At 46.5% G+C, this 26,325-nt stretch overlaps 1 protein-coding gene across 1 annotated transcript in view; it reads left to right on the plus strand.

The window, feature by feature from the left end:
* The first annotated feature begins 375 nt into the window (after positions 1 to 375).
* The window catches only part of GPC3 (glypican 3), a 139,853-nt gene continuing 113,903 nt past the window's right edge, over positions 376 to 26,325 (plus strand). Inside the window, exons 1-2 of the mRNA XM_041485212.1 lie at positions 376 to 544; positions 9,316 to 9,477. Coding sequence (XP_041341146.1) covers positions 376 to 544; positions 9,316 to 9,477 — 331 coding nt within the window. The remainder of the gene's footprint in view (positions 545 to 9,315; positions 9,478 to 26,325) is intronic.

A 26,325-nucleotide genomic window follows, 5' to 3' on the forward strand; every position in this document is an offset into this window, starting at 1 on the left:
GGGAGCAGCGCTCCGAGCGCAGCGAGCCCGCGGCTTGCCCGGGCCGGGATCGGGGTCGGTGCCGGGGTCGGTATCGAGATTGGTGCCAATGCCGGGATCGGGGTCGGTGGCGGTGCCGGGATCAGTGTCCGTGCCGGGATCAGGGTCAGGGTCGGTGCGGGTGCCGGTGCCGGGATCAGGGTCGGTGCCGGTGTCGCGCGGGAGGGCGCGCACAGGTGCGGAGCGGGGCGGGGCGGGCGTGGCGCGCGGGGCCCTCGCTCCGCTCCGCTCCGCTCCGCTGCGCTGCTCCGCTCCCGGTGCGTCCCGACATTGCTGGCATGCCCGCTGGCATGCCGGCTGGCAGCGCCTAGAGGAGTGTCCCGCTGGCCCGGCAGGATGTCGGGGAGCGGCGGAGTGCTGCTGTTGCTGCCGCTGCTGGCGGCCGTGCTGCTCGGTGCCCCGGGGGCCGCGCAGCCGGCGGGAGAAGCCGCCTGCCGCCCGGTCCGCGCCGCCTTCCAGGTGCTGCAGCCCGGAGCCAAGTGGGTGCCCGAGAGCCCCGTGCCAGGTGAGAGCGCCCGCCCCGTGGTGTCCGGCCGGCCGTCGTCGTCTCGCCGGGGTTCGCCCGGGGCCGTTCGGGTGCGGGGCGAAGCGGCTGCAGCGCCTGGAGCCGGGGCCGCGGGCGGGGGTCGCTGTGCGGCTGCGGGACGCTGCGGAGCCGGGTGCGGGCTGCCCGCTCTCCCGCGGGGAGCTGCCCTCCCCCAGCGGCGGGGGCTGCCGGCCGCTCGGTGCCGGCGGCCGCCGGGCTCGGCTTGTCGGATGTGGGGATGACACGGAGCCTGTGATTACTTCGCGGTAATGGGAACCCGCTGGAGAGCGGGTCTTCATTGCGCTCGGTTTGTTCGGGGGGTTTTCACCCCCGTGGCCGAGGGGAGCTCGAGCTGTCGGGTGGAGCCGCGGCGCTGCCGGAGGGACCGGCCCGCCCCGTGCTCGCCTGCCGCTGTCGGGGGTCCGGTGCGAGGTCCCCGGGAGCTCGCGGTGTCCCCGCCGGCGAGCGGAGGCTCCGCGCACCCGTCACGTCTCTGCCGGTCCCGGCTCCGGCAGAGCCGAGGTGTGCCCGGGTCCGAGGCAGTCCCGCCCTGCCGGGCTGCTCCGACAGCATCCAAACCCTCATCCCAACCCGAGCCCGGGTCTGCCGCAGCTCCAGAGCATGGGGCTGGAAGGAGGCAGCGCGGCTCTCCCCGGGCTGTGCGGGTACCGTGCGGGGTGCGAGTCTGACAGGTCTGGGAGAGGTGTTATTCTGCTCCGCAGTTCCCATTACAGGTGACTGCCGGGGTGGTACCGCACAAAGCCTCACCACTACCCCCTGCGAGGCTGCTTTCTGTATACATGCCTCATTCCTGATTTAAAATGTAAGCGAAATACTTGAATTCCTCGCCTTTTAAAGGTGCTTCGGAGCTTTCTGGGAGCCGGGGTGTCGGCTGCTCCAGGTGGGTGGCTGTGCAGTGTGTGTACACAAACGGAGCGCTGTGATGGCCGCGTCCAGGAGCTGCCTGGAGAGCTCGCTGCTCTTGAGTTGGGTTCGATACGCAGCCGAGAACGCCTGCCCTGAAAAGCTTGTGATCGAAGTATGAAAAGGAAGAGATAACAGGCAGGGGAGGTGCAATGAGATCATCGCCAGCGGTGGCTGCTTTTAATAACGATGTGTTGAGTTACGTTTCTTGCATTCGGTGTCGCACAGGCCAGAAGCACAGGAGTTCCTTCAGCAGTGATCTGCTGCAGGAGAGGCAGGGAGGGGACAAATGGGGTGCCCAGAGCTTGGGCTGTGAGGTGTTGTGGCTGCTGATGCAAATCCCAAGTCTTTTGGTCTGTAGGACTGTAGCAATGCCTAACCTTATGAAGAGCTGTGAGAGATATGAGAGGAGTTCAGATGTAAGTCCTGGTGAGAGCGTACCTTTCCTATCCCTACCTGTCCTTATGTTCTCTTCTCATATGAATTTCAACACTTAATGCTCCTTTCAGACTAGCTGCCGGAACAGCATCTCTTCTCTCCCTGTCCCAGAGAGCCATAGTCTCCTGGTCAGTAAGGAAGTGGCACTGGAGATACTTTCCCATGAAATGTTTGCATGAGGAGTTGCAGGAAAGAGCTGCTCTTATCACCACTGAATTGACAAATTCTGTTTGTCAGAAGGAAGTTGTTTCTTTGAAAGCCAGTGAGCTTCTTGCTTTGATTCCTAAGTAACTTTGCTGAGTATGTTTTTACACACTCCAGGGAGGTGATGGAGGGGTGGGCAGGTTCCTGGAGAATGACTCCCATTGTATTGAGGGGCTGCCATGCTGCAGTGTGATCCGTCCTTCCCCAGAAAGCAGCAGCATCCTCCTGCCTGGCCTGGCTGTGATTGCAGTGGGTGTTTTTGCCCTGGTATCCTCCTATCCCAGCAGGGTTCAGGTTGCTGGGGTTCCTCAGTTACGTTCTCACTCCCCTGTGAGCCCCAGCTGCACCCCTGAGAGCCAGGAGGAATAAGGAGTCCTCTGCCTCTGTGCGGAGCTCTGGGCAGCTGGATCAATACCTCCTAACAGGGCTGGTGTTTCAAGTGAATGCTTGCAGCTTGTTACGATGATAAAGTTCCCACATATCAAATCGAAAGTGGATTTCACATTTGCCTAAGTACATAAACTTGATCATAATTAAAGCAATGACTGCTTGCTTATACCTTGGATCTGGCCCATCTTGCATGACTCTGTGTGGTAATTACACTTCAGAGCACTTGCTTCTCCTAGTAGCAGCTGCATAAATCTCTGTAATAGGGGAACATCACTCAAGGACTATTTTCCAGGCATCTGTTTGTTACTTTCCTTCCTTTCATACATCTGTCAATTAAAAAAGTTTTGGTGTTCCCAGCCTCAAATCACCATGGAATCAATTCTGAGACCCTTTCCCAATGGATCACACCACTCTGGAGAAACTGAAGTTAACTTACTTAAAATGTGGATTTTTTTTTTTTTTTTTTGGACACAATTGTTTCTGGAAGCCCCATTTTTTTTTTTGGACACAATTGTTTCTTGAAGCCCCATTTTGCATTATGAGCAGTTGTGCTGAAGGAGTAAGTAGTGGGAATGCTGCTGAGTTGCAACACCCTCAGGAGAAATGTCCCACAGCTCAGTTTTACCGCATCAGCGGTGCGTGGGCTGGAGGGACATTGGCACAGCAAGCTCCGTAGGAGAGCTCTGAAGCAGACAGAGACCACACTTCTAATTTAAAAAAAAACCAAAAAAAGGCAATTCTGTTAAATGTGAGGGAAGTGTAATGCTGTTTCGTGAGCAGTATTGATGTTCTGGGAGTAGCTGCAGGCGTGCACCAGGCAGTGAGAAGCTTGGCCTCCTCTGGTCCTGCAGTCTGGGGACCAGGTTTTTGTCACTCTGGAGCATGTTTTGGTCTGCTTAGAGGTGGGGAACAGCAAAGCCTAACTGCTCTCAGCTGTGCTGACTGTTCGAGGGATGGGGGGATGCAATTCATGGCAATTCATCTCAGCTGGACCTGGATCAGAGCTCTTGTGCTGGAGAGAGTGAGGGCAGGGTGATGGGAGAGTGCTTTTGCTGGGTTTTGATGAAGATGAGACTGAATGCCAGCTCCTGAGCCAGCCTGTGCTTCTGTGCTGGGGTAGCTTCATGCTCACTAATAACTAAATTCTCTTTTTGCTATGTTGCCTGTCTTGGTTTTATTCTTCCATTTGTCTTTTCTCTGCATAATTTCTCCTATCTATAAACAGCAGCTTGATTTTCCATTTCTCCTGCTCTGTTTTTCTCTCCTCTCTGCCATTTGGGTTTCTCTGTATTGGTGGTGACAGGTAATTGGGCTGGTGCTTGTGGGTAGAGGGGAAGGGGTGAGCTGGTGCCTTGGCAGGAAGGGGACAGGGGATGGGTGCCTCTGCTCTGGAGCAGTGGAAAACTGAGGAATATTTATCTTGACAGAAATATCTGCTGGCAGGTCTGCTTTCCTTCTACCACAGCAAAGTGTTATTTCCAGCTTTTTGTTCATTTTCTTTGATGGAAGCAAATATAGATTTGCCCTAAGAAAATAGGAGATTAACCTTTTGGAGTTGAGGTGTAATGCTTTACAAGCGGCTGGCTGAGCATGTCAAGCTTTCTTCTCTCTTTTTTTTTTTTTTTTTTTTTGGCAGCTGGCATGTGCTAATGTACAGTTTAAAAATTAAAAATCCCAGCTCTTCCCGCTGAAGTCAATGTGCCTTTGCTCATGAGCTGGTTCCCTTTGTACTCCTGCTCTTTTATTCTATTTTTCCTGAGTGGGACTAATGATGCTCCTCCCTGTGCAGCCTTTCCATTTAGCTTAGCACGGTGGTTTAAAAGCTTAGTTTACTAGATAATTGAGTTTTCTGTTCTTAATTATTTCAGGCCTGCAAGTTGCTCTCTTGATAGTTAAGAGAGCAGGAGCAGAACCCTAAAATTTAGTAACCTCCCCAGGCAGTGGCTTTATAGTGAGATCATTAATTTTATTTTTTTTTTCCCAGGGGTTAACTTTAACAACATCCTGAACAGTGTTCTTCCTGGTCTTTGGAATGGTTGTGGGATGTGTGCATGTGACTGTAACAAATCTGTGTGGGGAGTGGGTGCCCAAAGTTAACTCCCTTGATGACAGTGTTTATACATTTGTTAGGAGGAAACTTTTACTTTGTAAAACCTATTTTTCACTGTAATGTCTTCTTTTAAGGATGTGTTTTTATAGGGTGTTAGATTTGCATGAGAATCATTTGGCCAACATTGTAAGACTAGGGGAGGAATCCAGAGTCAGATGATCTTGTGAAACACAAGATGGAATAGAAAATAAAGGATAATTAAGCACTAATAAATATCCCATGTACTGTGCATACTATTCCAACTTAAATCACCTATTGAATGAGTTGGTTTATAATTTATATCTCTTTAATTAGGTTTATAAAGATCAGCATTAAATCTGTGTTCTAAACAGTTGCATTTCCTTTTCCTCCCCCTAGATGCTGAGCATTAAAAGGCACTGACAGATGTACAACCCCCTAAATCACATAATTTAAAAGGTTCTTAATAAAAAGTATTGAAAAAACTGGGAGAAAATCCACTATATTTAAATGTTGAGTCACTGCTTTTATCTATTTAAAGCATGATGCTGGTTGTAAAACAATTGGAGGAGGAAAACTGACCCAAAACAGCATATTTCTTGTGGGTAATAGTACCAAATTGGTGAGTTAAGAGGGTGGGAGGAACTCCTCTGACACTTCCAGACTGGAGAAGGCGAAGGTGCCAATGCATGGAGTAGCAGAGCCCCCTCACATGGGGAGGAGGCTGCAGGAATGTGGCACTAAGCGGGGACAGGTTCTTATTTTGGCAATGCCTGGGGTAAATTTGGGGGGAATGTTAATCTGATTTAAGCTGCCGTTGGATCTGGGTGGGAAGGCTTGTGTGCCTCAGTGTGCACAGCTTGCCTGCCTGTACCTGATGACAGGGTTGAAGCTATCCTGGGATGCTTAAAATCAAAGGAAAATCCTTCAGCCTTGTGAAGGAGTCCACAGCTCCCCACAGATGATCTTGAGGGTTTTTATTTTTGACATTTGATTCACTGAAATGGTTTTCACTTCTGCTGTGCTAACCACCTATCGGCGGGAATAATTGTACATCAAAGTCAAATGTAATGGTTTAAATTCACTGCTACCCGACCGTCAGTAAAAATTCCCTGTCGGGAGGAGGAAGAGGCAGGGTGCTACTGAAATTAGCGCAGCTTTAGAGTTTATTTCTGTCAGCTGGGAGCGTATGCAAAACTGCTGGAGCATTTACACTGCTGTTCCCCAAGATGGCATAAATGGCACAGTTCTGATGGTGCCTGGCGTTCCTGCACCCATGGAAGGGGCTGCAGCCAGTGCCTTCTCAGCCGTGGGAGCTGGGTGTCAGAGGGTCAGGCTGCTCTGCTTGGCATCTCATCATCTCACTAATCTTGCCGCGATTGGTATGTGAGCATCCAAATGCAATTTAATAAAACGGTTGCAGTAATTTGAGGGACACTTTCTTCCTGAAAATGAGTTTGTAGTGATTTATAGCAAAAGAAGAAGGTTGTTTGCAAGGGCTGAGACTGGCATTACAAGGTGTAATGACTTGAAACTTTAAGAAAAAGGGGTTGTGTAGGTTGGGAGATAAAAACGGTCTTAACAGTGAAGGGCCATTAGGCAGCGGAATGGGCTTCGCTATCTCACAAGCCGGAGTATCGCTGGAGGTGTTTGTGTTAGATAAAACGCTGAGAGGGGGCGGATTGGGAGGCTGAGGTAGGATTTGATGACTCACAGGACCTTTTCCCGTGCATTTTTTTGGAGTCAGAAACGTGTGGCACCCTAATTCATGTACTGCTGGTGTCTGGTCCGTGGGCTTGCTGCGCGTTCCCAGGCGTTCGTGTCTCCGCATCCTTCGCGCGTGGTCTGCGCAGCCTTGGGGCTCCTGGGGGGCTGCAGCTTGAGTGCAGAAAGGCTCCTTCAGGCAATGCCACGAGTAAACCCCAAATACTTCTGCAGGTCAAAAGCTTTGTCTGTTTCATCTGTGTCTGCTGGGGCTGGGGTCAGCAGCTCCTGGGGGAATGGCATTGAAACCTCCCATCCCTGCTGCTCCTGGGGGATTCGGAGATGGAGTGTTGGAGCCAGCTCGCCATCTGGGAAAGCCATACACAGAAAAGAGCTGGCAGATGGGAGTCAGGCCCCATTCCCTGTCCCTCTGTAGCAGCACTGTGCCAAGAAGAAGCTTGTCCCTGGTACCTTCCAAGAGCCTGCCCTGCCTGTGTTGTCCTGTTGTGTTTACCGTGACGTTTCTTGCCATGTTAGTTGGCTGTCTCTGCAAAACATTTTAAGCTGAGTTAATTCCCAAGCTTTTTCCTCCTCCTCTGTGATTGCTCTGATACAGCATGTGTCTGTCTTTTTACTGCACAAAAATAAAGATGCATTTAAAGGGAGAAGTTGGCTTAATTGCTAAAAAGAAGGATAGGATGTGAGTAAATGACCTTGCTGCTTCCTATCCTTGGCTTTAACTTGCAGAGACCTCTTAATTGCCAACTCTCAGATTTTCTAAATTGGTATTTCCATTAATCATGGAAGGATTTTTACTTTATAATTTGAAATGTGTCCTAATATAATAAATGTAGGAGGAAATAAGCTTTGTATTAAAAAGAAATTTATGAGCGTACTGTAGTGTTAAAGAGACCATGCTAAGCCTTTTCGTGGTGTAAATTGAGTTGGGTTTGACTTTAAAAAACCTCTTTAACTTGCTGTTATACAACCGCTTCTCTCATTAATGCAGTATCTTGCTGTTACGTGGTTTTATGGTCCCTTTTATTTTTTCAATGCATTAAATACCTGTCGCTGTGCTCCTCTGGAGTGGTGAGTTCACAAATCACTGAGGCTCAGGCTTGAGACATTGGTGTTGCTGGCTCTGTGCCAGAGGGCTTGAGGAAGGGACTTGTGCTGGGCATCCTGCTTTGCAGAAGGGGAAACTGAGGCAGTGGGGAGTGATGGAGCCAGGATAGGGGTGTGGACCCTCTCTCCCTCTTTGCATGAGGTTTTTTGCAGCAACAGCAGGACCTGCACTGGTTAAATCTCCTTTCCCCACATGCATTGCATGTTGGAGTGTTTCATGTTCCTTTTCCCATGCTGTGCCAGGGAAGAGATAAGGCTGGAGGGAGGAGGATTTCTGCTGTCGCTGCTCCTGAGCCCTGACAGCTGGTTTTCCCTTGGCACTGTGCATGACTCTTCTTCAGGAGGCACACGATTGAACTGACATTAATATTAATCCTGTTCTTCTAGACTAAACTCGCAAAAGTGACTTTTGACACTTTCTAGTAATTAGGGAGAGAGTGGATGTGGTAAAAGACTCATGTGAAGGAGAGAAGACAGGAACCTGAAAGGAAGCATAATCCTTCCAGAGCAAAGATGTAAATTACCAAAGTAGCTTTTACTGAGGAAAAACCCTCTATAACAAGCAGGAAGGCAGAGTGAGAGGTGTGAGGAGCCTTCACTCTGTCAGGGCTGTTGGTCACTGGCTTGGGGACTGCTTTCCAATCCAGGTTCCTGGCAGAGCTGAACCTAGCAGGGAACTGCTTTTGCTTTGGGCATGATGCAGTTTGGGTGGCAGACAATGAAATGTGGGTGCTGGCTGTTCTTTGACCCTGGAGAGCCATTTTTTATGGAGCTGGTTTTTGCTGTTTGAGTTTCTAAGAGCAGCATCAGATTAGATGCGTTTTGCATAAGGAGAGCTATTTTCTTTGGTAAGAGCTTGTTGCTCTGCTTGTGTGTTTGGGGCCTCGGTTTGCTCTTAAAAGTAGATGGAAGATAGGGCCTTTTATTGCTGCTACTTCCAGCTCTTCTGTTTCATCTTCTCTTGTCTGAGCCTGAAAAGATTTCTATTTTCTTCCCCAGATTTTATTATTTTTAGCTAACAACACTTCTCTTGAAGTTGTCTACTTTCTCCATGAATAAATGCTTTGGGAATGTCAAGAAAAGAAGTTTAGTATCACTGAGCAGTGCTGGAGATGCCAGAGCAAGTGGTGTCTCTCTGGCCCTTGTCTCCTGGCTTTTGTCCCATCCTGGTGAATGAGTGAAGGTGCTGCAGAAGAGGCTCTTGCCTTGTGCAGTGCTCAGAGCATCCCTCAGGATCTGGCCCTCTGCAGTGGGACAGCCATGAGTGAAGCAATGGGCGTTGTGCTTTTTTGCCTGTTGCAAAGGAAGGATGGCATAGGGACATTTGGTAGCACAATTTAAAAGCTGGCACTAAAAAGCCAAGTAAATCATTATAGTTGTGTCCTTCTGCTATTACTGTTGTTGCTGGGGATACAAAAGGGTAGCAATTGCAGGCAAATAGCACTGTTACTTCCAAATTAGTTTCAAGTCTTTATGCAAATCACAAGCATATCCTCCTTGATGTACTCCATGCATTGCTCTATTCACCGTAAATCCACAGCCTCAAATCCTGTCTCTGTTTTCCACCTCCCACTCCGCCTTTCCTGCTCTCACTGACTCCTCACTGCTGTGGGCAGACAGGGGACAGCAGGGCAAGGTTGGGATCACTGCTCAGCCCTGGCTCACCAGTGCTTGGGGTGTGTGGGAGCTGGAGCAGGCACAGGGGGCCACTGCTCAGCAATCTGGGCTCTACCTTACCCACCCTTTCCTTTGGCCAAGCTGCTTGCTCAGGACAACTTCCAGAAATGCCATCAATTTGCCCAAACAGTAATTGCAGCCACGCTGGTGCTTGGAGTTGGTTTCCTCTCCTAATTCCACTTCCTAATGTGAATTATCTTCTACTCCTGTGCCTCTGCAGGGACTGATCTGCAGGTGTGTGTCCCAAAGGGCTCCACGTGCTGCTCCAGGAGGATGGAGGAGAAGTACCAGGCAGCTGCCCGCCTGCACATGGAGCAGCTGCTGCAGGCTGCCAGCATGGAGCTGAAATTCCTGGTCATCCAGAACGCTGCTGTCTTCCAAGGTGAGTCCTGGGGGTGCTCCACTCACCTGCAGGAGGAGGCAGCATTTCTGCTCCTCTTCCTCAGCACTGGGCAACTGGAAGTGCAAGTGGCTGGAAGCTTTCTATTTGCTTGTTTTTATGTTTGTAGATATTAAATATGCTGGTTTATGGTTAGCAATATACCTGGTTTGCTGCATGGTTGCTCTGCAGGGCTTGTCCTAAATATTCCTGCAGCTGTAAGAATGAATGGAAATTTAAAGGCTAAACTTGAGGTGCAAATTAAAAAAAAAACCAAAAAAACCCACAAAATCCCACCTTTCCAAGAACTGAAATCTCTGTGCAAGTATTGTCTTGTCTGACTCTGTCTGTCCCAAAATACAGCCTGCAGTGAGGTGATCTGGTTGTCACCTCAGTGTGATGCTTGGTGAGATCTGCCTCAGCTGTGTGTGTTATTGTTATCTACTGCACAACAAAATTGGGTGTTCTGTGGGAAAGGTGGCAGATCCCAAATGTGCCCCATGGGATATTTGAGTGCTTGGTAAACCTATGCTCTGCTGTCTGGGGCAGCTCTCTTTCTAATGATAATATGATGGTTTTGTTTGTTTGCTTGCTTGTGTTTTTTTGCAAAATGGGTCTTTAATTTTTTTTTTTTTTTTAGTGTTGATACACACTGGTTTGTGCCACTTAAATCTGCAATTATTTTTTAGGGCCTTATGGTTAATGTGCAGTGAAATGATTGCTTATTTGTTGAGTGCTGTCCTATTGAGGTTCCATCATTCTGTATTAATGGTGTTTTTGCTTGTATTTAAAAAAGAAGTCATGGGCAACCAAGCGTTTTTTTCCTTCTTGATGATATTTTTGCAGAATAATTGATTTATTTTTGTTTATGCCTCACTAATAGCAAGACCCAAGACCTGCTGAAGCCTGTGAGATCAGGGCAGAGCTCTGTTCTGGGCCACAACTGACTGATGAAGTTTAATATGTTGTTTTTCTCAATGTAAGATCAAATGAATTGCTGAGGAGATAACAGCACGTTTTTTTTCCCCCAGTAATTCTTACTGCAGTTACCATTAAGATCCAATTCTAATAACCAGAATGGAGTAAAACTAATGCAAGATTGGTTTCCTAGGCATTTGAAATGTGGACCAGCTTCAGAAATGGTGAATAACCTGGGTGGAATACAAACTGCCTGCCTCCCTCCTTCCCATTTGACAGAAACTGCAGCATTAGTTTTTGTTGTGTGTGGGAATGACACCCTGTGGAGCTGCAGGTTGTGCACTGCATTTGGGTGCTCTGGCTCTGGACTTTCTGCCACTTCTGGAGAGAGTTGAATCCTTTGCTTAGATTTAATTATCCCGCCCCCTTTTCTTTTTTTTTTTTAACTGTTATTTCCACCCTGGCCCAGGGACCTGTGCAGGGGTTTTGAAGCTGAAGTTATTCTGAGAAGCCCTGGTATGTGGAATTGCCATTCTTGGTGGTGGGGAAGAAAAGCATTTAATTGAACAGTTTCTGACCACTTCTGCTTATTAAAAAGGCTCTAAAGTGACTAAAATCGTTTGCAATTCCATTGCAGAGGAAGAATTCCTAGCTGGAACCATTGAGGAGCTCACTTTAATTATCTTGTATAAAGTGTTTTGGTCTTGGAAGGATGATTCATTAGACTTTGAACACCATTTACTTTTGTTATCTTTAAAATTAGGCTAGAAGTTTGTAGGAGAGCACTTTTTAAAATAGGTTGATCTTTTGATTGCTGCTTGCTTAAGAGAATTTTGATGGCTGCAATGCCAGAGGCTGTTCCAGCTATAGGAATTGTGCAGGATGCCCCTGGCAGGGCTGTGCAGGGGACTCAACTATTGGGGGATGCTGGAGTGGTCAGGGAAGAGGAACCCCAGTGGCCCCTGAGCATCTCCTGCAGGTCCTGGGGACAGATTCCCTGTGGCTTTGGGAGTTGGGAGTGCAGGGATGGGACAGCTGGAAGCAGTGCCAACTCTGAGATGTGCTCTGGCAGGGAAGAGAGCTCCCAGTGTGTTTTGCTTTGGGTCAGACCCCCAGTCTGGGGACCCAGTGCAGAGGATGGATAATTGCATCTCTCTCCAGAGAGGGGAAATGTGTTGGTATGGAAACACAGCTCAACCACTCATATTAAAAACACAAATGTGAAATCCTTCAGAGTTAATTTTAATATTTTTACCCTGGCATCTAAGGGACTGCTAGTCTGACAAGCAGAATCTCACCCAGATGTTATTATTTTGCACCAAATTTAATTTCTTCCTGCTGAAGCTAGAGCAGCATCTCTGGTGATAAAGATCAAGGGAAATTGTCTGGCATTTACAGGAAATCTCATCCAGGCCTATCTGTTACAATGTTCACTTAGCAAAGTTTATTAGATTATTAGTTTTAGACCCTTGGGCTTTTTCTTTATTGCAGTTAAGAAGGAAAAATCCCAACCAAAAAAAATCCTTCCTTCACTAAATTTAAATGGTACAATTAGCTCCTGGTCTTATCTCAGAGGCATTTTTTAAAATTATGAAGATGATTTAAGTAGTGATTTAATCTTTTGGAAACTTGCTGTGTTTGACAGTGTTAAAATGGATTGTGGCTGCCTTGACTGCAGTTACATCTTACTCCAGGATTATTTTTGTGGGCAGTTTTTTCACTTTCCCTTGATGTATCCATGCTGGTACCTCCTGGTTGGGGTTCTCAGCTTTGAAGCTGGGATGAACCCCATCACCTCAGAACTGCTCATGTCTTTTGTCATGTGACATTTAGGATTGCTAAATGTTCTCATCCAAACTAAGCAGTAGTTAATGGAACTCAGCTGTTTCAGAGAATGGTGAGAACCTTTCCTTTGGTTTGCTTTCCCCCTCTTTTTCTTCTGATATCAGATCTTTGCTTTTTTCAATGGGGGAATTTCTGCCCTGCCACCATCTAGTCTTTACCTATTGAAGCAATGACAACAAAAGAAAATCCCTCAATGAATTATGTTGATTTCCTAAACATTAAATCTGAATGGCTCAACTTTGTGAAAGGTGAAATTGAGCAGGAAAATACCAGTGTGGTTCTTCTTTATCTCCCCTTCCCCTCACTAAAGAACTCTGTTCCATGGGGTTGGCTTGTGTGCATGTTTATCAGCCTGATTCCTCCTGCTTCCCAAGCTTGGGAATTTCCTTTTGAATGGTCACTTAATTTCTTGCCCTGCATATTGGCCACAATGCTCTGTGGATGACAGAAAATTAAAGCTTTAGCAGCTGCTCACTTGCAGCTTTTGTGGTACCTTCCTACCAGTTCTCTGTTCAAGGGAAAAGGTACTTGAAAAAAGTGGAAAGATGGTGACACAATTAAGCAAAGAAGGACCTCTGAGAGAAGGGGGGAGCATCTGCACCCATTCTTTCTGTCAGATTTCCTGGTAATCTCCCCTGCCATCAAGTGAGAAGAGCGGGACAGGAGAGCTGGCTGTGAGGGGCTGCTTCTGCACAGTGAGCTCCTGAGGACAGCTGCTTTCAGTATTTTAAGTGATTGCTCAAGTAAGTGAACAGCAGGATCTGGTGCTGCCTCTCTGCAGCCCCTTCTCTTAGTGCCAGTCCCATCCTGGGGGGACTTTTCCACAAGGTGCCAACACAGAGCTGCTGAGTGTGTCAGTGGCTCTGCTCTGCAATCCCCCAGCAGTGGTGTGAATCGTGAGACACAAACTGGGGCTGTTCCTGACCCCGAACTGAGCTGCCCCAATGCTTGTGTGGATGCAGAATTTGCTTCCATCCACTTCCCAAATAGCTCCTGTGGGGCTGCACTGCTGCTGGAGCTTTGGGAATGCAGTGGATGGTGGGAAGGTTGGGAGTGCAGTAGCCCAAACTGAAAAATTGCCTGGGATGCTGCAGTTGGGGCTCCCTTGGTGAAGGGTTGAAGGGGTAAATGATGACCTGGAGGGGTAAATGTAGACCTGGTCTATTCCCTCAGAGGCAGTGGCATGTTTCCTTCTGCAGATGGCAGCTGGAAAATAACAAAAGCTTTACTGGGGGAAACTTGCAGGGGCTACAGAGATGTGAGAGGCTTTTGGGATGTGTGCTTCACAGTGGTTTCTAGGAAAACCATAATAAATCAACACCAACAAACCTGCCTGTGCATGTTTATTTTCTTATTCATGGGAGAATCCTGTTCCTTTTCTCCTCTGGATAGGGCCCTTGGTGGTTCTGGCAGAGCAGCTGCTGTGGGAAGGATGTCAATTGATCTCTCCTTGTGTACTGTGGTAGGATAAAGGCAGAGCTGTAACTCCTAGTCCTACCAGGCAGCTCTGAAGGCTGTAAATCCTCCATTAGGCATAAATGCAGCCATTTTGGTTATTTATAGTTATTTACACTATCCATTCATATCTGTCAGGAATGAAGGCAGTTCTGACATTGCAAGCTTCTATCAGGTTATCTTTAATCAGTTTAGAGGCACCTAAGCCACAAATATATCAAATAGCCAATCCTAATGTTGGAGTCCTCTAAAGCATGACTGAATTATTTATTTTGTTATGATGAAAATGTCTGGGCTTTATTGGGTTTTCTTTGAAGAACTTGATTCTGCTTGAAGTCTGGAAGATAAAAGATTAGTGATTGTCTCTCCAAGTTTCTTATTCCAAATCCTTCAAGGCTTTTCATTTTTCACGAGCCTCTGTTACTGTGTTAGAGTCAAGGTGAGGAAGCTGAGATTTATTTTATTCTATTAAAGAGGTTTAACTATATAAAGTATTTTATCTTTACTAATTATGCCTTGCACAGGTAAATTCAAGATACACGTAGCAATTAGGTGAGAAGAGATTGGGCTGTGTGGTGAGAGCTTTTGTATGTTAATCACCAAGACAGGCCCACTGATATCAGCACTGCCCAGCAGAGCTTCTCTCATCATTTGGAATAGTTTAATACTCCAGGGTCTTTAAGCCAATTAAGTTTTGATAATTCAGGAAGGTCTTTCAGGTGTTGGCAGTAAGAAGAGCCTTGGGTGGACTTCAGCACTGCATTCTTGCTCTTGGTGTGTTGGGGAGGGAGGAGGTGAAATGGGGCAAGTGGGAGAAGTCTCTGGCTTGGACAGTCAGTAACTATTTGAGAATGTGGAGATGAGGGAACTAGGGAGGTCTTGGGGCTGAACCAGCCCTGCAGAGGGGAGATGTGACCAGCAGGTTACAGATGTGCTGTGTGCATGGCTCTTGGCTGTCTAACCAGTGTGCAGGGCTCGCTCAGCTTTTCTAAACAGGAGGAAAGTGATTGCAATTAACTGAATAAATGTATAAAATGATGCTTAGCAGGACTTGAAAGTGTGTCCTGAGTGGGGTGGTCAGTTTAGCTTCAGGTGAAAAGCGCATGTGAAAATGTCAGCTCCTGCTTGTGGGCTTGTAAAATACTAAGCTGACATTTTAGAGCAAACTCAAAAGAATGAATCCATTTCTTGGAAGAGAATATTAAAACTCTTATTAGACTTTACAAATAAATAAGGTCAAGAAAAAGATCTCTATATCATCTTATCATTCCTCTTCCTAATTAGTCCTCTGCTAACTGGAGTCTTGCTAGACCCTTCTGTGATGCACCTACCTCCACTGTGGCCCTTCTCTGCAAAAGCTTTTTAATTTGTTGTTGCTTTAATATTATCTTTTCTTAATAACTTGAATTTAAAATAGGAATTGTCTCACTGGATCAATTCAGGCTGGTGTTCTGCCTTTGGTGGGGCTTCCTGGCAGATGCTTTGGATGCACAAAGTTTGTAGTGGAAAACTGTGGTGATACATTTACCAGGTCGAAAACGATGCTCTAAACCAATGATTACGGGTAGGTGGAAATAATGTCTGCATAATGAGAGATCTCTGGTTGTCAGAATTGGTCTAGGGAGGTAATGTTTCCTTTCAAATAACCAGAACTTATTGTTCATAAATCACAGTTAATCTGTTTATTACACCAGCACACGAAGCTGGAAGTCTGGAGTGTGCCATAATGCTTAGCTTTAGGAGCAGAGCTGTAATAGTAGCAGCAATTTCAAATGATTTGAAATTGGGGGATCAGCAAAATGCAGGAGTTTGTGGAGGCTCTGGGCATTAAAAATGACTGCTGAGGATTGATGAGTTTCTTTAACAAATTGTAAAATCCATCATGCAGGAGTTAGGGCATGAAACTGCCCTCCTGAGCCATATAAACCATGGCTTTGGAAGAACTGCATGACAGTGCATGCTACCGGGAAGGGATATTTTGAAAGATGTTTGGTTTTGCTTTTGTTTCTTCCTCTCATTGCCCGAAGTTTCACTGCCAGCACAGCACTGGCATGCAGCTCACTGGGCTCTGGGGGTGCTGCATGGGTCCTCCCTCAGGGGAGCCTCTCATGATGCTGAGCCGGAGGTGAGGGGGGCTCTCCTCCTGCCTGGGCTTCCCCTCTGCTGCCTCAGCCAGTACCATTCCCACAAATTCCCAAAATCCTGGTGCATCTTGGACCTTGCTCATAGCTGGAGAGCTTGGCATGTCTTTGGGGTGTCTCCTTGCAGGAGGGACCTGGTTGGCTTTGGCTGCTGCATCCCCCTTGAGCCGTGCAATGCATCCCCTCACCCACGGCCTCCCCTGCTCCCACCTGTGTTTCCATGAATCTGTTGACTGCTGCAGGAAGAGTCTGTGTTATACCCTTTGCAGAGAGTTACCAGCAGCCCTCTGGCATGTCCACAGAGCAGTAAAATGTGTAGTAGCAGACATCCCTGGCCTCCCAGGCTTTGCTTTTGGGGCCTTCATGGCTTGAGCGCTGCAGCAGTGGGGAGCTGTGTGTGGCTGAGATCCCTCCCCGCGTCGTGCCTCTGTTTCTGCCCTGCAATTAAACACTGCTGACGTCCTTCCCCTCTTGGGTGAAATGAGGCTTGGAGGTTAATAAGAGGCTTTTTGTAGCTGCCTGCGTGCTGCTTCAGCAGTTTTTAAGCATGGCACTTGGTGTCTGGGCTGAGGGCCCCCAGTTCAGGGTGTGTGGAGGAGCTCCTGGATGCACAGGAGGATGCTGTGCCTTCTGCTGCTGCGGGTTGTCCCCTGCCCGCTCTGCTGCTGCTTTTGTGCTGTGGAAGGGATGGTGCTTTCCTCCTTCTGGGGGGTGAGGGTGGAATTGGCTGTGTGCACATGGGGCTGCTCCCTGGCATTAATGCTGCAGCTCCGCGGGGAATGCACACCTTCTGGATGGGGAATTAGTGCTGCAGCTCCGCGGGGAATGCAGACCTTCTGGATGGGGTATTAGTGCTGCAGCTCCACAGGGAATGCAGGCCTTCTGGATGGGGAATTAATGCTGCAGCTCCACAGGGAATGCAGACCTTCTGGATGGGGTATTAGTGCTGCAGCTCCACAGGGAATGCAGACCTTCTGGATGGGGTATTAGTGCTGCAGCTCCACAGGGAATGCAGACCATCTGAGCTGGGGGTCTGCAGGAGGATCACAGCCTTGCTGGGGTACCTGTGGCATTTCCTGCAGCTTCTGCAGGTCTGTGTGGTGGTGCTGGCCCTGTCCCATCCCTGAGCCATGCTGGCAGAGCGTGAAGCTCTGCCTGCACTCCCTGTCTGAGCTGTGAGACGCAGGGAGCGAGGGCTCCTCGTTCCTCCACGTCTCCTGCTTCCACAAGTGGGCTGTTTTCTGTAATTACCTTCTGAGCTCCAAGTTATCATCTTTTGATAGTTCAAGTACTAACGTTCTTTAAATGCCTCCCAACGCTATAAAGCAGTCAAAAGACATCTCTTTAGCTTGCAGTAAGGTGATATAAATGTCATGTTACCCTTGAATGTGGTATTTATAGAACTGCTTGGTGCCGTTGAATATTTGTGTTTTATCCTTTGTAGTTTCAGTACAGAAATGGGCACAGCAGTGTCTTCCATCACTTGTCCTGAAAGGATATATAGAGGCATTCTCATCCTGCAAAGTGCTTAAAATGCTAACAAGAGCTAGTTTGCATTTGCTGGGGAGGAAAGGGGGAAGGAAGCCAGCACCCAGCAATAAAGACAGGGGCTGTCTCTGTAACGAAAACATTTTGCTAGATTGTCATCTGCTTCACTTTTAAAGCAGCAATAAGATATAGCGATAAAATGGCCAATGGTGCATTTCATCTGAGGGAAATGAACTCTTGCTGAGCCAATTAAACTGTCAATGCACTGTGGTTTCACGTTCCCCTGAGCAGACTGGGTCACCTCAGGTGTGTTACTCACTCTGACTTCACCACTGATGTGAAATCAATTTTAGCAATTTATAATCTTTCATTCTACTGTGAAAGTATATTAATCTGTGAAAAACACCACTCAGACAGTGAGGACAGATGACAGCTTTCCTCACGAGTGTGTGTGGCTGGCAGTGCCTCTTGGATTATCTGGTGCATGCAAAAGTGTAACTTTTGGACACTCTGGAGGCATTGACAATCCAGTTTTCAAGCCTGGGGCTTTATACTTAAAATGTTCAAAAAACCATAGCAGTTTGCCTTGGTCAAACTTTCCACTACTCATGTGAAATTGAGTAGTTTGAAATTGGCTTTATTCCCTCAGCCCAGAAGAGGCGGAGCTCTCCACATTGCTTTTGGTATCAAAGAAGTGCTTGTGGCAGATTTATTACTGCTCACTAGAAAGTAAAGCAGATACACTTGGCATGGATGGTGGAGAGATGCTGAGGGATATGGGATCTTCTGTGTTGGTTTCTGTGGCAGCAGTATGTTGGAGTTTAGGTTTTTATCCTGCAGCTGTGAAGGGGATGCAGGCTGGACTGTGGAAAGCAGAATACCTGGAAAAGTCCCTTCCATCCAGATACCCTGGGATGCAGCACCTGGTGCTGTGTCTACTTGCGGCCCTCAGAGTGCAGCTGTCATAGGGATAATGGAATCATTTAGGTTGGAAAAAACCTTAAAGCTCATTGAATCCAGCCCTTAACCCAGCACTGCCAAGCCCACCACTCACCCTTGTCCCCAAGTGCCACATCCACGTGGTTTTTGAGCACTTCCAGAGAGAGTGCTGGATGGAATCTGTGATTGCTGGATCTGTGGTGGGCTGGGCTTATTTAGGTGTTTTTGATGGGTGCTGGATTGGGTCCTGTGTCACACTGGCTGGTCAGAGAGGCACATCTGGGTTTGTGTGTGGCAGCCAGGGATGGACAGGAGACGAGGGAAAATTCTGATGTGTGAAAGTAAAGCCATTTCCATGAAGTATTGCATTTAGGAATGAATGCATCTTCTATGACAGATTAAAAGTGGGAAGCACTGCATGTTTAATCTGCTACTATTAAAAAAACCCCAAAACTTAATTGGAAAGAAACAATCTGAATGTGTGCTTGGGAGAGAAAAAATCACAAACCTGTTGGTTAGCAAGTGAAGATTAAAATAAACCCTCTGAGATAAGGCAAAACAAAGAGCAGTGTAGATCAATTGCAAATGAATTCTTTTGCTGATTAGCTCTTCCCAAATTTGTCATCTTCAAGTAAAGAAATCTGTGACTGAGTGCCATAAAGAAGCAATTTTAAAAGCAGTAGAGAACAGTGAGGCTACCTCTAGGATTACAGCTCACAGCTTTGGCATTCACTCCTTTTGAAGGAAATTGGTGAGTAACAGATTGCAGTAATGCAGTGTATTTGTATTGGTCAAATTCCTATTATGATCACAGTGAAAAATGATGTTCCTTTTTCTAGGGAAAGGAAATTAAATAGGCCTAGTAATCCATGTAAGGAGATTGGTTTACATTAAAAGGAGGAAAGAATGTGAAGACTAATCAGATCAATGCATGCTCTCTAATCTATCTCATTAAAAAAATAAAATCAGATTGCTACTGAATTTCTGAGGAATTATATTGAAATGACACACATGCTTTTACTGCCTTTTAATTATGAAATTATTTTAATCTGCTCAAGTCTGCCATGTAAGTGGGCTATCAACTGTTCTTAAATACCGGCTCATTAATTGAAAATAGTTCTTTAAATGGAAGCAAATAGCATCCCTGGTCCTTCAGCTGAGAATGCCAGATCATGACAGGGCCAGAGCTACCATTTGTACTGTGGAAATCTGTGCTGGTTGATTTAGGTGCACAGCTTCCCTCTGGATGAGGCTTTTAAGGTTGTTTTTTATGCTGTCAGGGGAATGCTTGGTCTGCAGCGTCCAGCTGCACTGCCCTGATCCAGCTCCTTATGGGACCTGTGGGAATGGTGGTGTGCTCGGTGAGAGCTGGGTGGTGGCCTGGGAAGGATTGTCACCTGTGATGTCAGGCATTGTCCCCCCTCAGTGGGGCTGTGGTGGGCAGCTGGTGGGGGGCTCTGCAGCTAAGCCTCCTCTTGTGCGGATAAGACATTAAAAAAAAATAAAACAAAGTGTTGTCTAAAGAGAAAAATGACAAGAGGAGTGCTGAATCTCTTGCACAGCATTTCTGCTTCCAGCAAACACTTCAGTCACAGGGAGCTGGCCTCTGTTAATGTGTCAGTAAGACACACTGAAAACTTGGACTTTTTTTTGGCTGAGGGATCACAAGAGCCCAGCAGTGGACAGTGGATAGTTCTGCACAGCTTCTTGTGGAGCCAGGGCCATGGCTGGTGACCTCTCTGTCTTTGCACAGAGCTGTGTGTGGAGGCAGGATGGTGTCTGACCACCAGGCTGGCACTGCCATGGGCACACGTGTGAGGTGACCCGTGCCTGTCCCAGCTCCAGCACAGAGCTGGTTTGGGGCAGATTAGGGAGAGTATAGGAATGTGTCCCCTTTTGATGGAGTGACAAAACTATCCTTGGTCCCCTTTAAAAGGAAATAAGCCCAGAAGTTTCTCTCCTCAATTAGGTGAAAAGGCATCTCATAGGACCTGGGGGACTTCACCTCAAACTTAAGGGTAGCCAGTTGGACAGAAGCCAAAAAGTCCTGCCTGGGCAATTTACTAGAAAAAGAAAAGAACACAGAAACTAATCGCTTTTGTGGGGTGTTTTACCAGGAGCAAGAACCTTCTTGTACCCAGCTCGGTTTTTCTCTGTAAAGAGTTTTGTTATTTTGCCTTTTATTAAAACTTTTCTGTTTCCAACACTACCACAGAAGCCATCCTGCTGATTTTATGCCTTCTAAGGTAGCTGAGCTATCTTGGGTGTGAAATAGATCTCCAAGAGCTTATGAGAGCTGGCTGGAGGAGATCCCTATTTCAGGAGAGGGATGGTGACTATTGCCTGTGCTCCAGCAGGAGAGTGGTGTGGCTGCTTGGTGAGCTCTCTGCTGGAATTCACCCTCTGCAGAAAGGAGGGACAGCAGGAGGAGGATGCTCAGCCTCTGGGCTGGGGCTGTGCTGCTGGGGCATGGCCAGGAGCCTGCAGGGACAGCCCAACACCTCCTGCCTTCTGGGGGTCCACATCTGGCCAGCTGTGCTGGGTTCCTCTGGGGGAGGGACCCAGGGTGGGGCTGAGGTGCTCCTGGCAGCTGGCACAGAGGGACAGCCACCCACGGCAGGCACCAGGAGGGCACACTCCATGTGCTGCCGTGCATGGAGTGCCTGCATTTACAGGGGTAGCCTTGAAAAGGGGGGAAGATCTGCCTTGAAAAGCACTGATGGAGCCTTCATTGTCCTTGGGGAATGAGCTTTGTGGTTTCTGAAGAAAGACTAAAGGTGTGTTTCCACACTGAGCAGCTCTTCTGTGTTTGTTGAGAGATGGCACTTGTATGTTGGAATTTCCAGCATCTTTAAAGCTGGAAGTGATAAGCTACTTTTCCCCCTTTCTTGCTTTGTTCATAGATTGTTTGTTTAGATAATGGCCTGGAAATTATATTGGTAACCTTGTACATCACATTTTGCTGCCAGTGAGGAGTAAACAGTGCATTTGACATTTGAAGAAATGGTTCATTTTCTAAGGGATATGATTCAGAATCTGCTTCTTGAACTAATGGACAGTATAATGCTATTTTTTTACTAGGTTGCATAGATTTTTACCTTGAAGATGCTCTATAAAGTGCACTGCATTACCAGTGTTAAATAAAACCAAATGCTTCACATTAAATGAGAAGGCAGTGTTTGAACTGGAGAGAGGTTGAAACCCTTTTCTTTGTCTAGCTTGTGATGCTTCACCGTGACATAACCGTGAAAAATAATTAGACTGACTAGTAAGTAAATATTTGGTCCTGAAATGCATCTTGAAGATACAGAGCTGGAAGAAAGTAACCTCTCCAGATGCATGTTGATCCTCCTGGATTCGTCTCACACCAACAGCTAGATCACAAAATTGTGTCCAGAAAACTGCATCAGGACATCATTGAGGGTGAAAAGTTTATAAAGATTATGAACAAACCAGGCAATCTCTGTAACTTTACTTTGGTTTCTTGTGCACTGGAATACAGCCTTTAATTATAGCTTCTTGTGTTTTCCCACAAGCTTCTTCCCTTGTGTAAAGGCACTCAATGAATGTCCCTTAATGAGTAGTTTTCTATCTCCTTGTTTGATGTCTATTTTTGAATATTTTAAATGACACCTAAAGACAGAATTATTCAAAATTTTCAATTGCATGTGAGTACTTTATTTTTGTGCTGCTTCATATGCTCACCACTGAGCAGAAGCACATTTCTTTCACAGGTAGAAAAACTAGAATTCAGAAGGACCTTAATGAAGACCTTTTGTGTTCACTGCAGTGTAAGAATAGGTATTCAAGTTGTAGGTCTTGGGTTCAGCTTCTTTGGTTAAAGCTGGCTTTTACACCACACACTTTTGGTCCTCTCAAACTGGCAAGGCAAAGAGCTGGAGTGTTCAGCTTTGAGTACTTCCACTTGGTCTTCAAGTTAATAAAAAGAAGCATTAATGCACCAGGCTCTGGGCTCTCTTTTTAAAAGTGTGAGCTTTCAAGGTTGTAAATATATTTTTAAAAAATCAACTCGTATTCTGTCTCCCACTCTAATGACAAAAATGATTGGCATCTGGGTGTGTTCCTGCAGGTACAGCAAAAATGCACCAAACTCAACCACACCCCCAAACTGTGACCAAAATTTAATGTTTATACAGACTTGAACAAAATCCTGTCAAAAGCTGAGTTCTGTTTCAAAGTCTGGGAAATGCTTTAGCTAATTAAAGAAAAGGTCAGCAGGATTTCTTACTGTAGGCAAAAAAGGGAAAGATAAATCTTTCTTCTCTGCTTTGGTCTTAGAAACAGTCAAACTGTTTTGGCTGAAATTAAAATTTGCCTGAGGCAGACAAAAGGCACATGAAGTTGCAGTCCAGATGGCTAGAATTTGGCAAAATTATAGGTAAGTAGGATTAGGGTCTAAAGATCAGAAGCATTAGGCAACTGTAATAAGCAGGGCTACCAGCTCTTCCTGTAATCAGTTATGATATTTAATCTAAATATCTCTTGCAGAAAGCTCTTGTGCTGTTCTGAAGTGTGATCATTCATTCAGATATTTGGAAGGGATTCAAAGTTGCAGTTAAAGTGAGTTTGCTTGTGGAATGTGAGAGGGTTTTTTATCCTCTGGGTATGTGTCACTTCTCAGCTGGATCTGTGTGAGCTGTACCTGCTGTGGCCATGTAGACCTCAGGTGCCTGTGATGTTTTATTCATCCTGTAATCAGCCTGTGTAATAGATGAACAAAACAAACCTTGATCATAAGCAAATCTTTCATAACTTGGGGTTTATTACTTACTTGCTGGTGCATCTGTAAAGAAAAGTTTTGTTCCAGTCTTGTAAATGGCTCTGCCTCTTTTTTCATTTGTGTTTGTGATGCTGCAGGAGTCAGTGTAAGCAAATTAAGGCATGTGTGGGTATTTTTCCATTCAATGCCATTTTCTAAAGTCTTTGGGGACTAACCCAGCAAGGGAACTTAGTTTAAGGGCTGAAAAATGATCACCTGTTCCAGGACTTGACTCTAAGCACTATGAATGTGCCAGAAAATGTTTAGAATTCCTTAGTGTGCTCAGAGGGGAGGAGAAATGGAGGAAGAAAATAAAGAAATGATGTGATTTTATCTGTAACAGGAGCTGCAGAGAAGATGCTGCAGTAGCCCAAGTGGAGCCTCATGTCACCCTTTTGTGGAGAAAGCACTGCTCACTTCTGTCAGTAATGTTGGTGCTTGTGGTTCTTGGAACAGTAAAAAGTGTAAGGACCCCCAGCAGGCTGGAGCAAAGTTTCATTTGGAACAGGTGGCCTGGGGAATGTTGGAATCACTATCCCATGAGGGATTTAAAAATCATGTAGGCTTGGTGCTTGGGGACAAGGTTTAGTAGTGACTTCTCATTGCTGGCTCAGCAGTTGGACATGATCTTAAGAGGGCTTTTCCAGCCTAGATGGTTCTGTGGTTCTTTGATTTTTAAGCAATACTAAAATGTTGAGTTGCTTCGGGTAAGAGGCAATCTGCCCTGTTTATGCACATTTTGGTACTTCTGGCCATCAGCTCCAACAAAAGATGAAATTGGGTGGCGACTGAGCCCTTGGCTCTTCAGGGCTGTAAAACTCCTGTGGAAATGGGGTTGGTGTCTTGCACCTTCAGTGCCCATTGTGTCCCAGCTCTCCTGGGGAAGCAGAGATAGATCTCCTTCTGTGTGTCTGCAGGGGTCTGAGAGTGCACATAACTCACTGTGATGTGTTTGCAGGCTGCAGGAAGGGTGTTTGTGCTGCTGCTGGAGCTGAGGGTGCAGTAAAACAGCAGCAGCTGAGCTCAGGGGTGACAGGGGACAGAAACCAGGACTCCCACGTGTTTTTTTTGAAGATGACCCCTGCCTTGTCTTGGGTGGGCACTGAGGGGAGGCTCCAGGGATCCCTCTGACAGACAAGCAGAGTCAACACAGCACTTTCCTTCATGCTCTCTACAGACAGCTGTAATTTTGGGTTGCCACCTCTGCATGCAGAAGTGTCAAAGAAGGAATTTAAGGCTGATTGAGCACTGAGGATCAAGCCTTGCCACTCTGCTCTCCTCTGGGCTTTGCATGCCCCTTCTTCTGAGCAGCATGCAGCTTTCCAGCCTGCTCTTGAGGCAGAGGCATTTGGTTTGGTGCTCCTTGTATTTAATTTGTGTTTGCTTTTCCAACCAGCCAGTGGCTGGCCCTGCTTGGCTCCCTGGCCCCCTCCCACTGTCTTCCTCTTCCGGAGTGAGATGGCTGAGGAGGTCATGCAGCATTAATAAGGAAGCAGATCTCTGATTTTGTTTCTGCTTATGGACTCTGACATTTCTGACGTTTCCTGAAGTGTAAAATGTTTCTGAGAAAACAACAACTTGGCTTTTACTGAAAAATTAATTGTGTTGGCTCTTTGCCCGTTGTGGTGGGCTTCTGTCAGAAGGCACAAGGGGGCAAGGGTGAGGTGTGGAAGGACAGCAGGAACGTTAGGGAGAGGAAATCTGCATTAAGGTTAAAAGATCTGATTAAGCATGGATTATCAGGGAGCAATGGAAACTCTGCAGAAGGCATTACCTTCTGTGCACTTATGCTATAGAGCTAACACACATCAAGTTTATTTGCTTCATAAATTTGTTTTTTCTCTTAATTACAGTTAACAGACTATGCCTTTCTCTGCTCTTCTGTGATGTTCTCTGTGTCTCTGTTCCCCTCCATGCAGAGATAAACCACGTACAGCTCCTTGTGTGCTGCCCTGGGGAGCGTGTGGGAGTAAAATAGGGAAAACCAGCTGGGTTTGGTGCATGCATGCACTTCATAAGAGTTAGAGATCCAGTAAAAAGCACAAGAGGAGGCAAAATACCAAAGGGCTGTGCTGTTAATCCTTTGTGACCTTTTCAGTGTTGGTTTTCCTTTTGTCCTTTGAAAGGAAGGCATCATCAGGGAGCTTCGCAGTAGGACTAAGGAAAGGATAATTCAAGTTGTTGCTGAAATCTGGGATTAGGGACAGCTTGTGCACGTGAATTGCCATGAGGTAGCATTGGCTTATAAATACACACACAAGTGTTTCTACCCAGCCCCTGTATGTGACAGGGTGGTGGTGTCTGGTCTTGCTTTTCTCTGGGGTTTGCAGCCCAAGTGTGAGCAGGTGACAGAGTTGAGTATGGACAAAAGAGGGGATGTAAAGAAACAGTGTGTGTTGATGAGCATGCAAAGAACTGTGGTCTCAGCATCACAGCAAAAACAAAAAAAAAGGTGGGAAGGAAGAACCTGAAAGTATAGAAATAAGTAGCTTTGCCCATGGTTCTGGTAGCCCTTCAGGTGTAGTGGAGCATGGGAGATAAATGTCAGACAGTATATTCATTTCTTCAAGTGGTCTTCAAGAGGAAATGGAGATAAAATATGGGCTGATAACATGAACAGAAAAAAGAAATAGTTATTGTACTCAGAGCTTGCTTGGCCATTAGTATTCTATTAATTTTTCGCCTGCTTCTAATGATATGAGGAACACTGGATACACTTAAAAGGATGCATGTCATCAAAATGGTATCTGACAACAGTCTCTTCACTGCTTATGATGCTTTTGATTGTTAATGTAGCTAAAATGTAAATTATCAGAACATAAAAACTCCCTTTTGTCTTTCTAATGTTTTCATCTGCCTATTAAACAAATTACATGGGAAAGTGAGTAGTCTGTTACTTGGTACAGTGGTGTCACTCAGATACTTTGAAATGCTTAATGGTATAGAATGAGGTGTCCTTGGTTTGTGTATTTTCCTGTAGTAATGAATGACATTCTAGGCTAAAGTCATACTTGCTCTTTCAAAATGCAGTTGCCTTGTCCTTACTAGCTAATTCTAGTTTTAATGCATTGTGATACTGTCTTACAGAGTTTTATGTCAGGATTTTAATAAGAACGAGTGGTGGACGTGGAGAGCTGAGCTGGGCTCTTTCCAAAACCCTCTGCAGACAGCAGTTCAGAAATAAAGAGCAGAATACTTCACTGGAGACTGGGGTCTCCAGGAAGGGGAGCTTTGGCACCAGCACGAGCAGCTGTGAGGCTGGTGCTTGGTCAGGGCTGAGGACGG

The sequence above is a fragment of the Pyrgilauda ruficollis genome, unplaced genomic scaffold (genome assembly GCF_017590135.1).
Source record: "Pyrgilauda ruficollis isolate IOZ18807 unplaced genomic scaffold, ASM1759013v1 scaffold7, whole genome shotgun sequence".
Taxonomy (NCBI): Eukaryota; Metazoa; Chordata; class Aves; order Passeriformes; family Passeridae; genus Pyrgilauda; species Pyrgilauda ruficollis.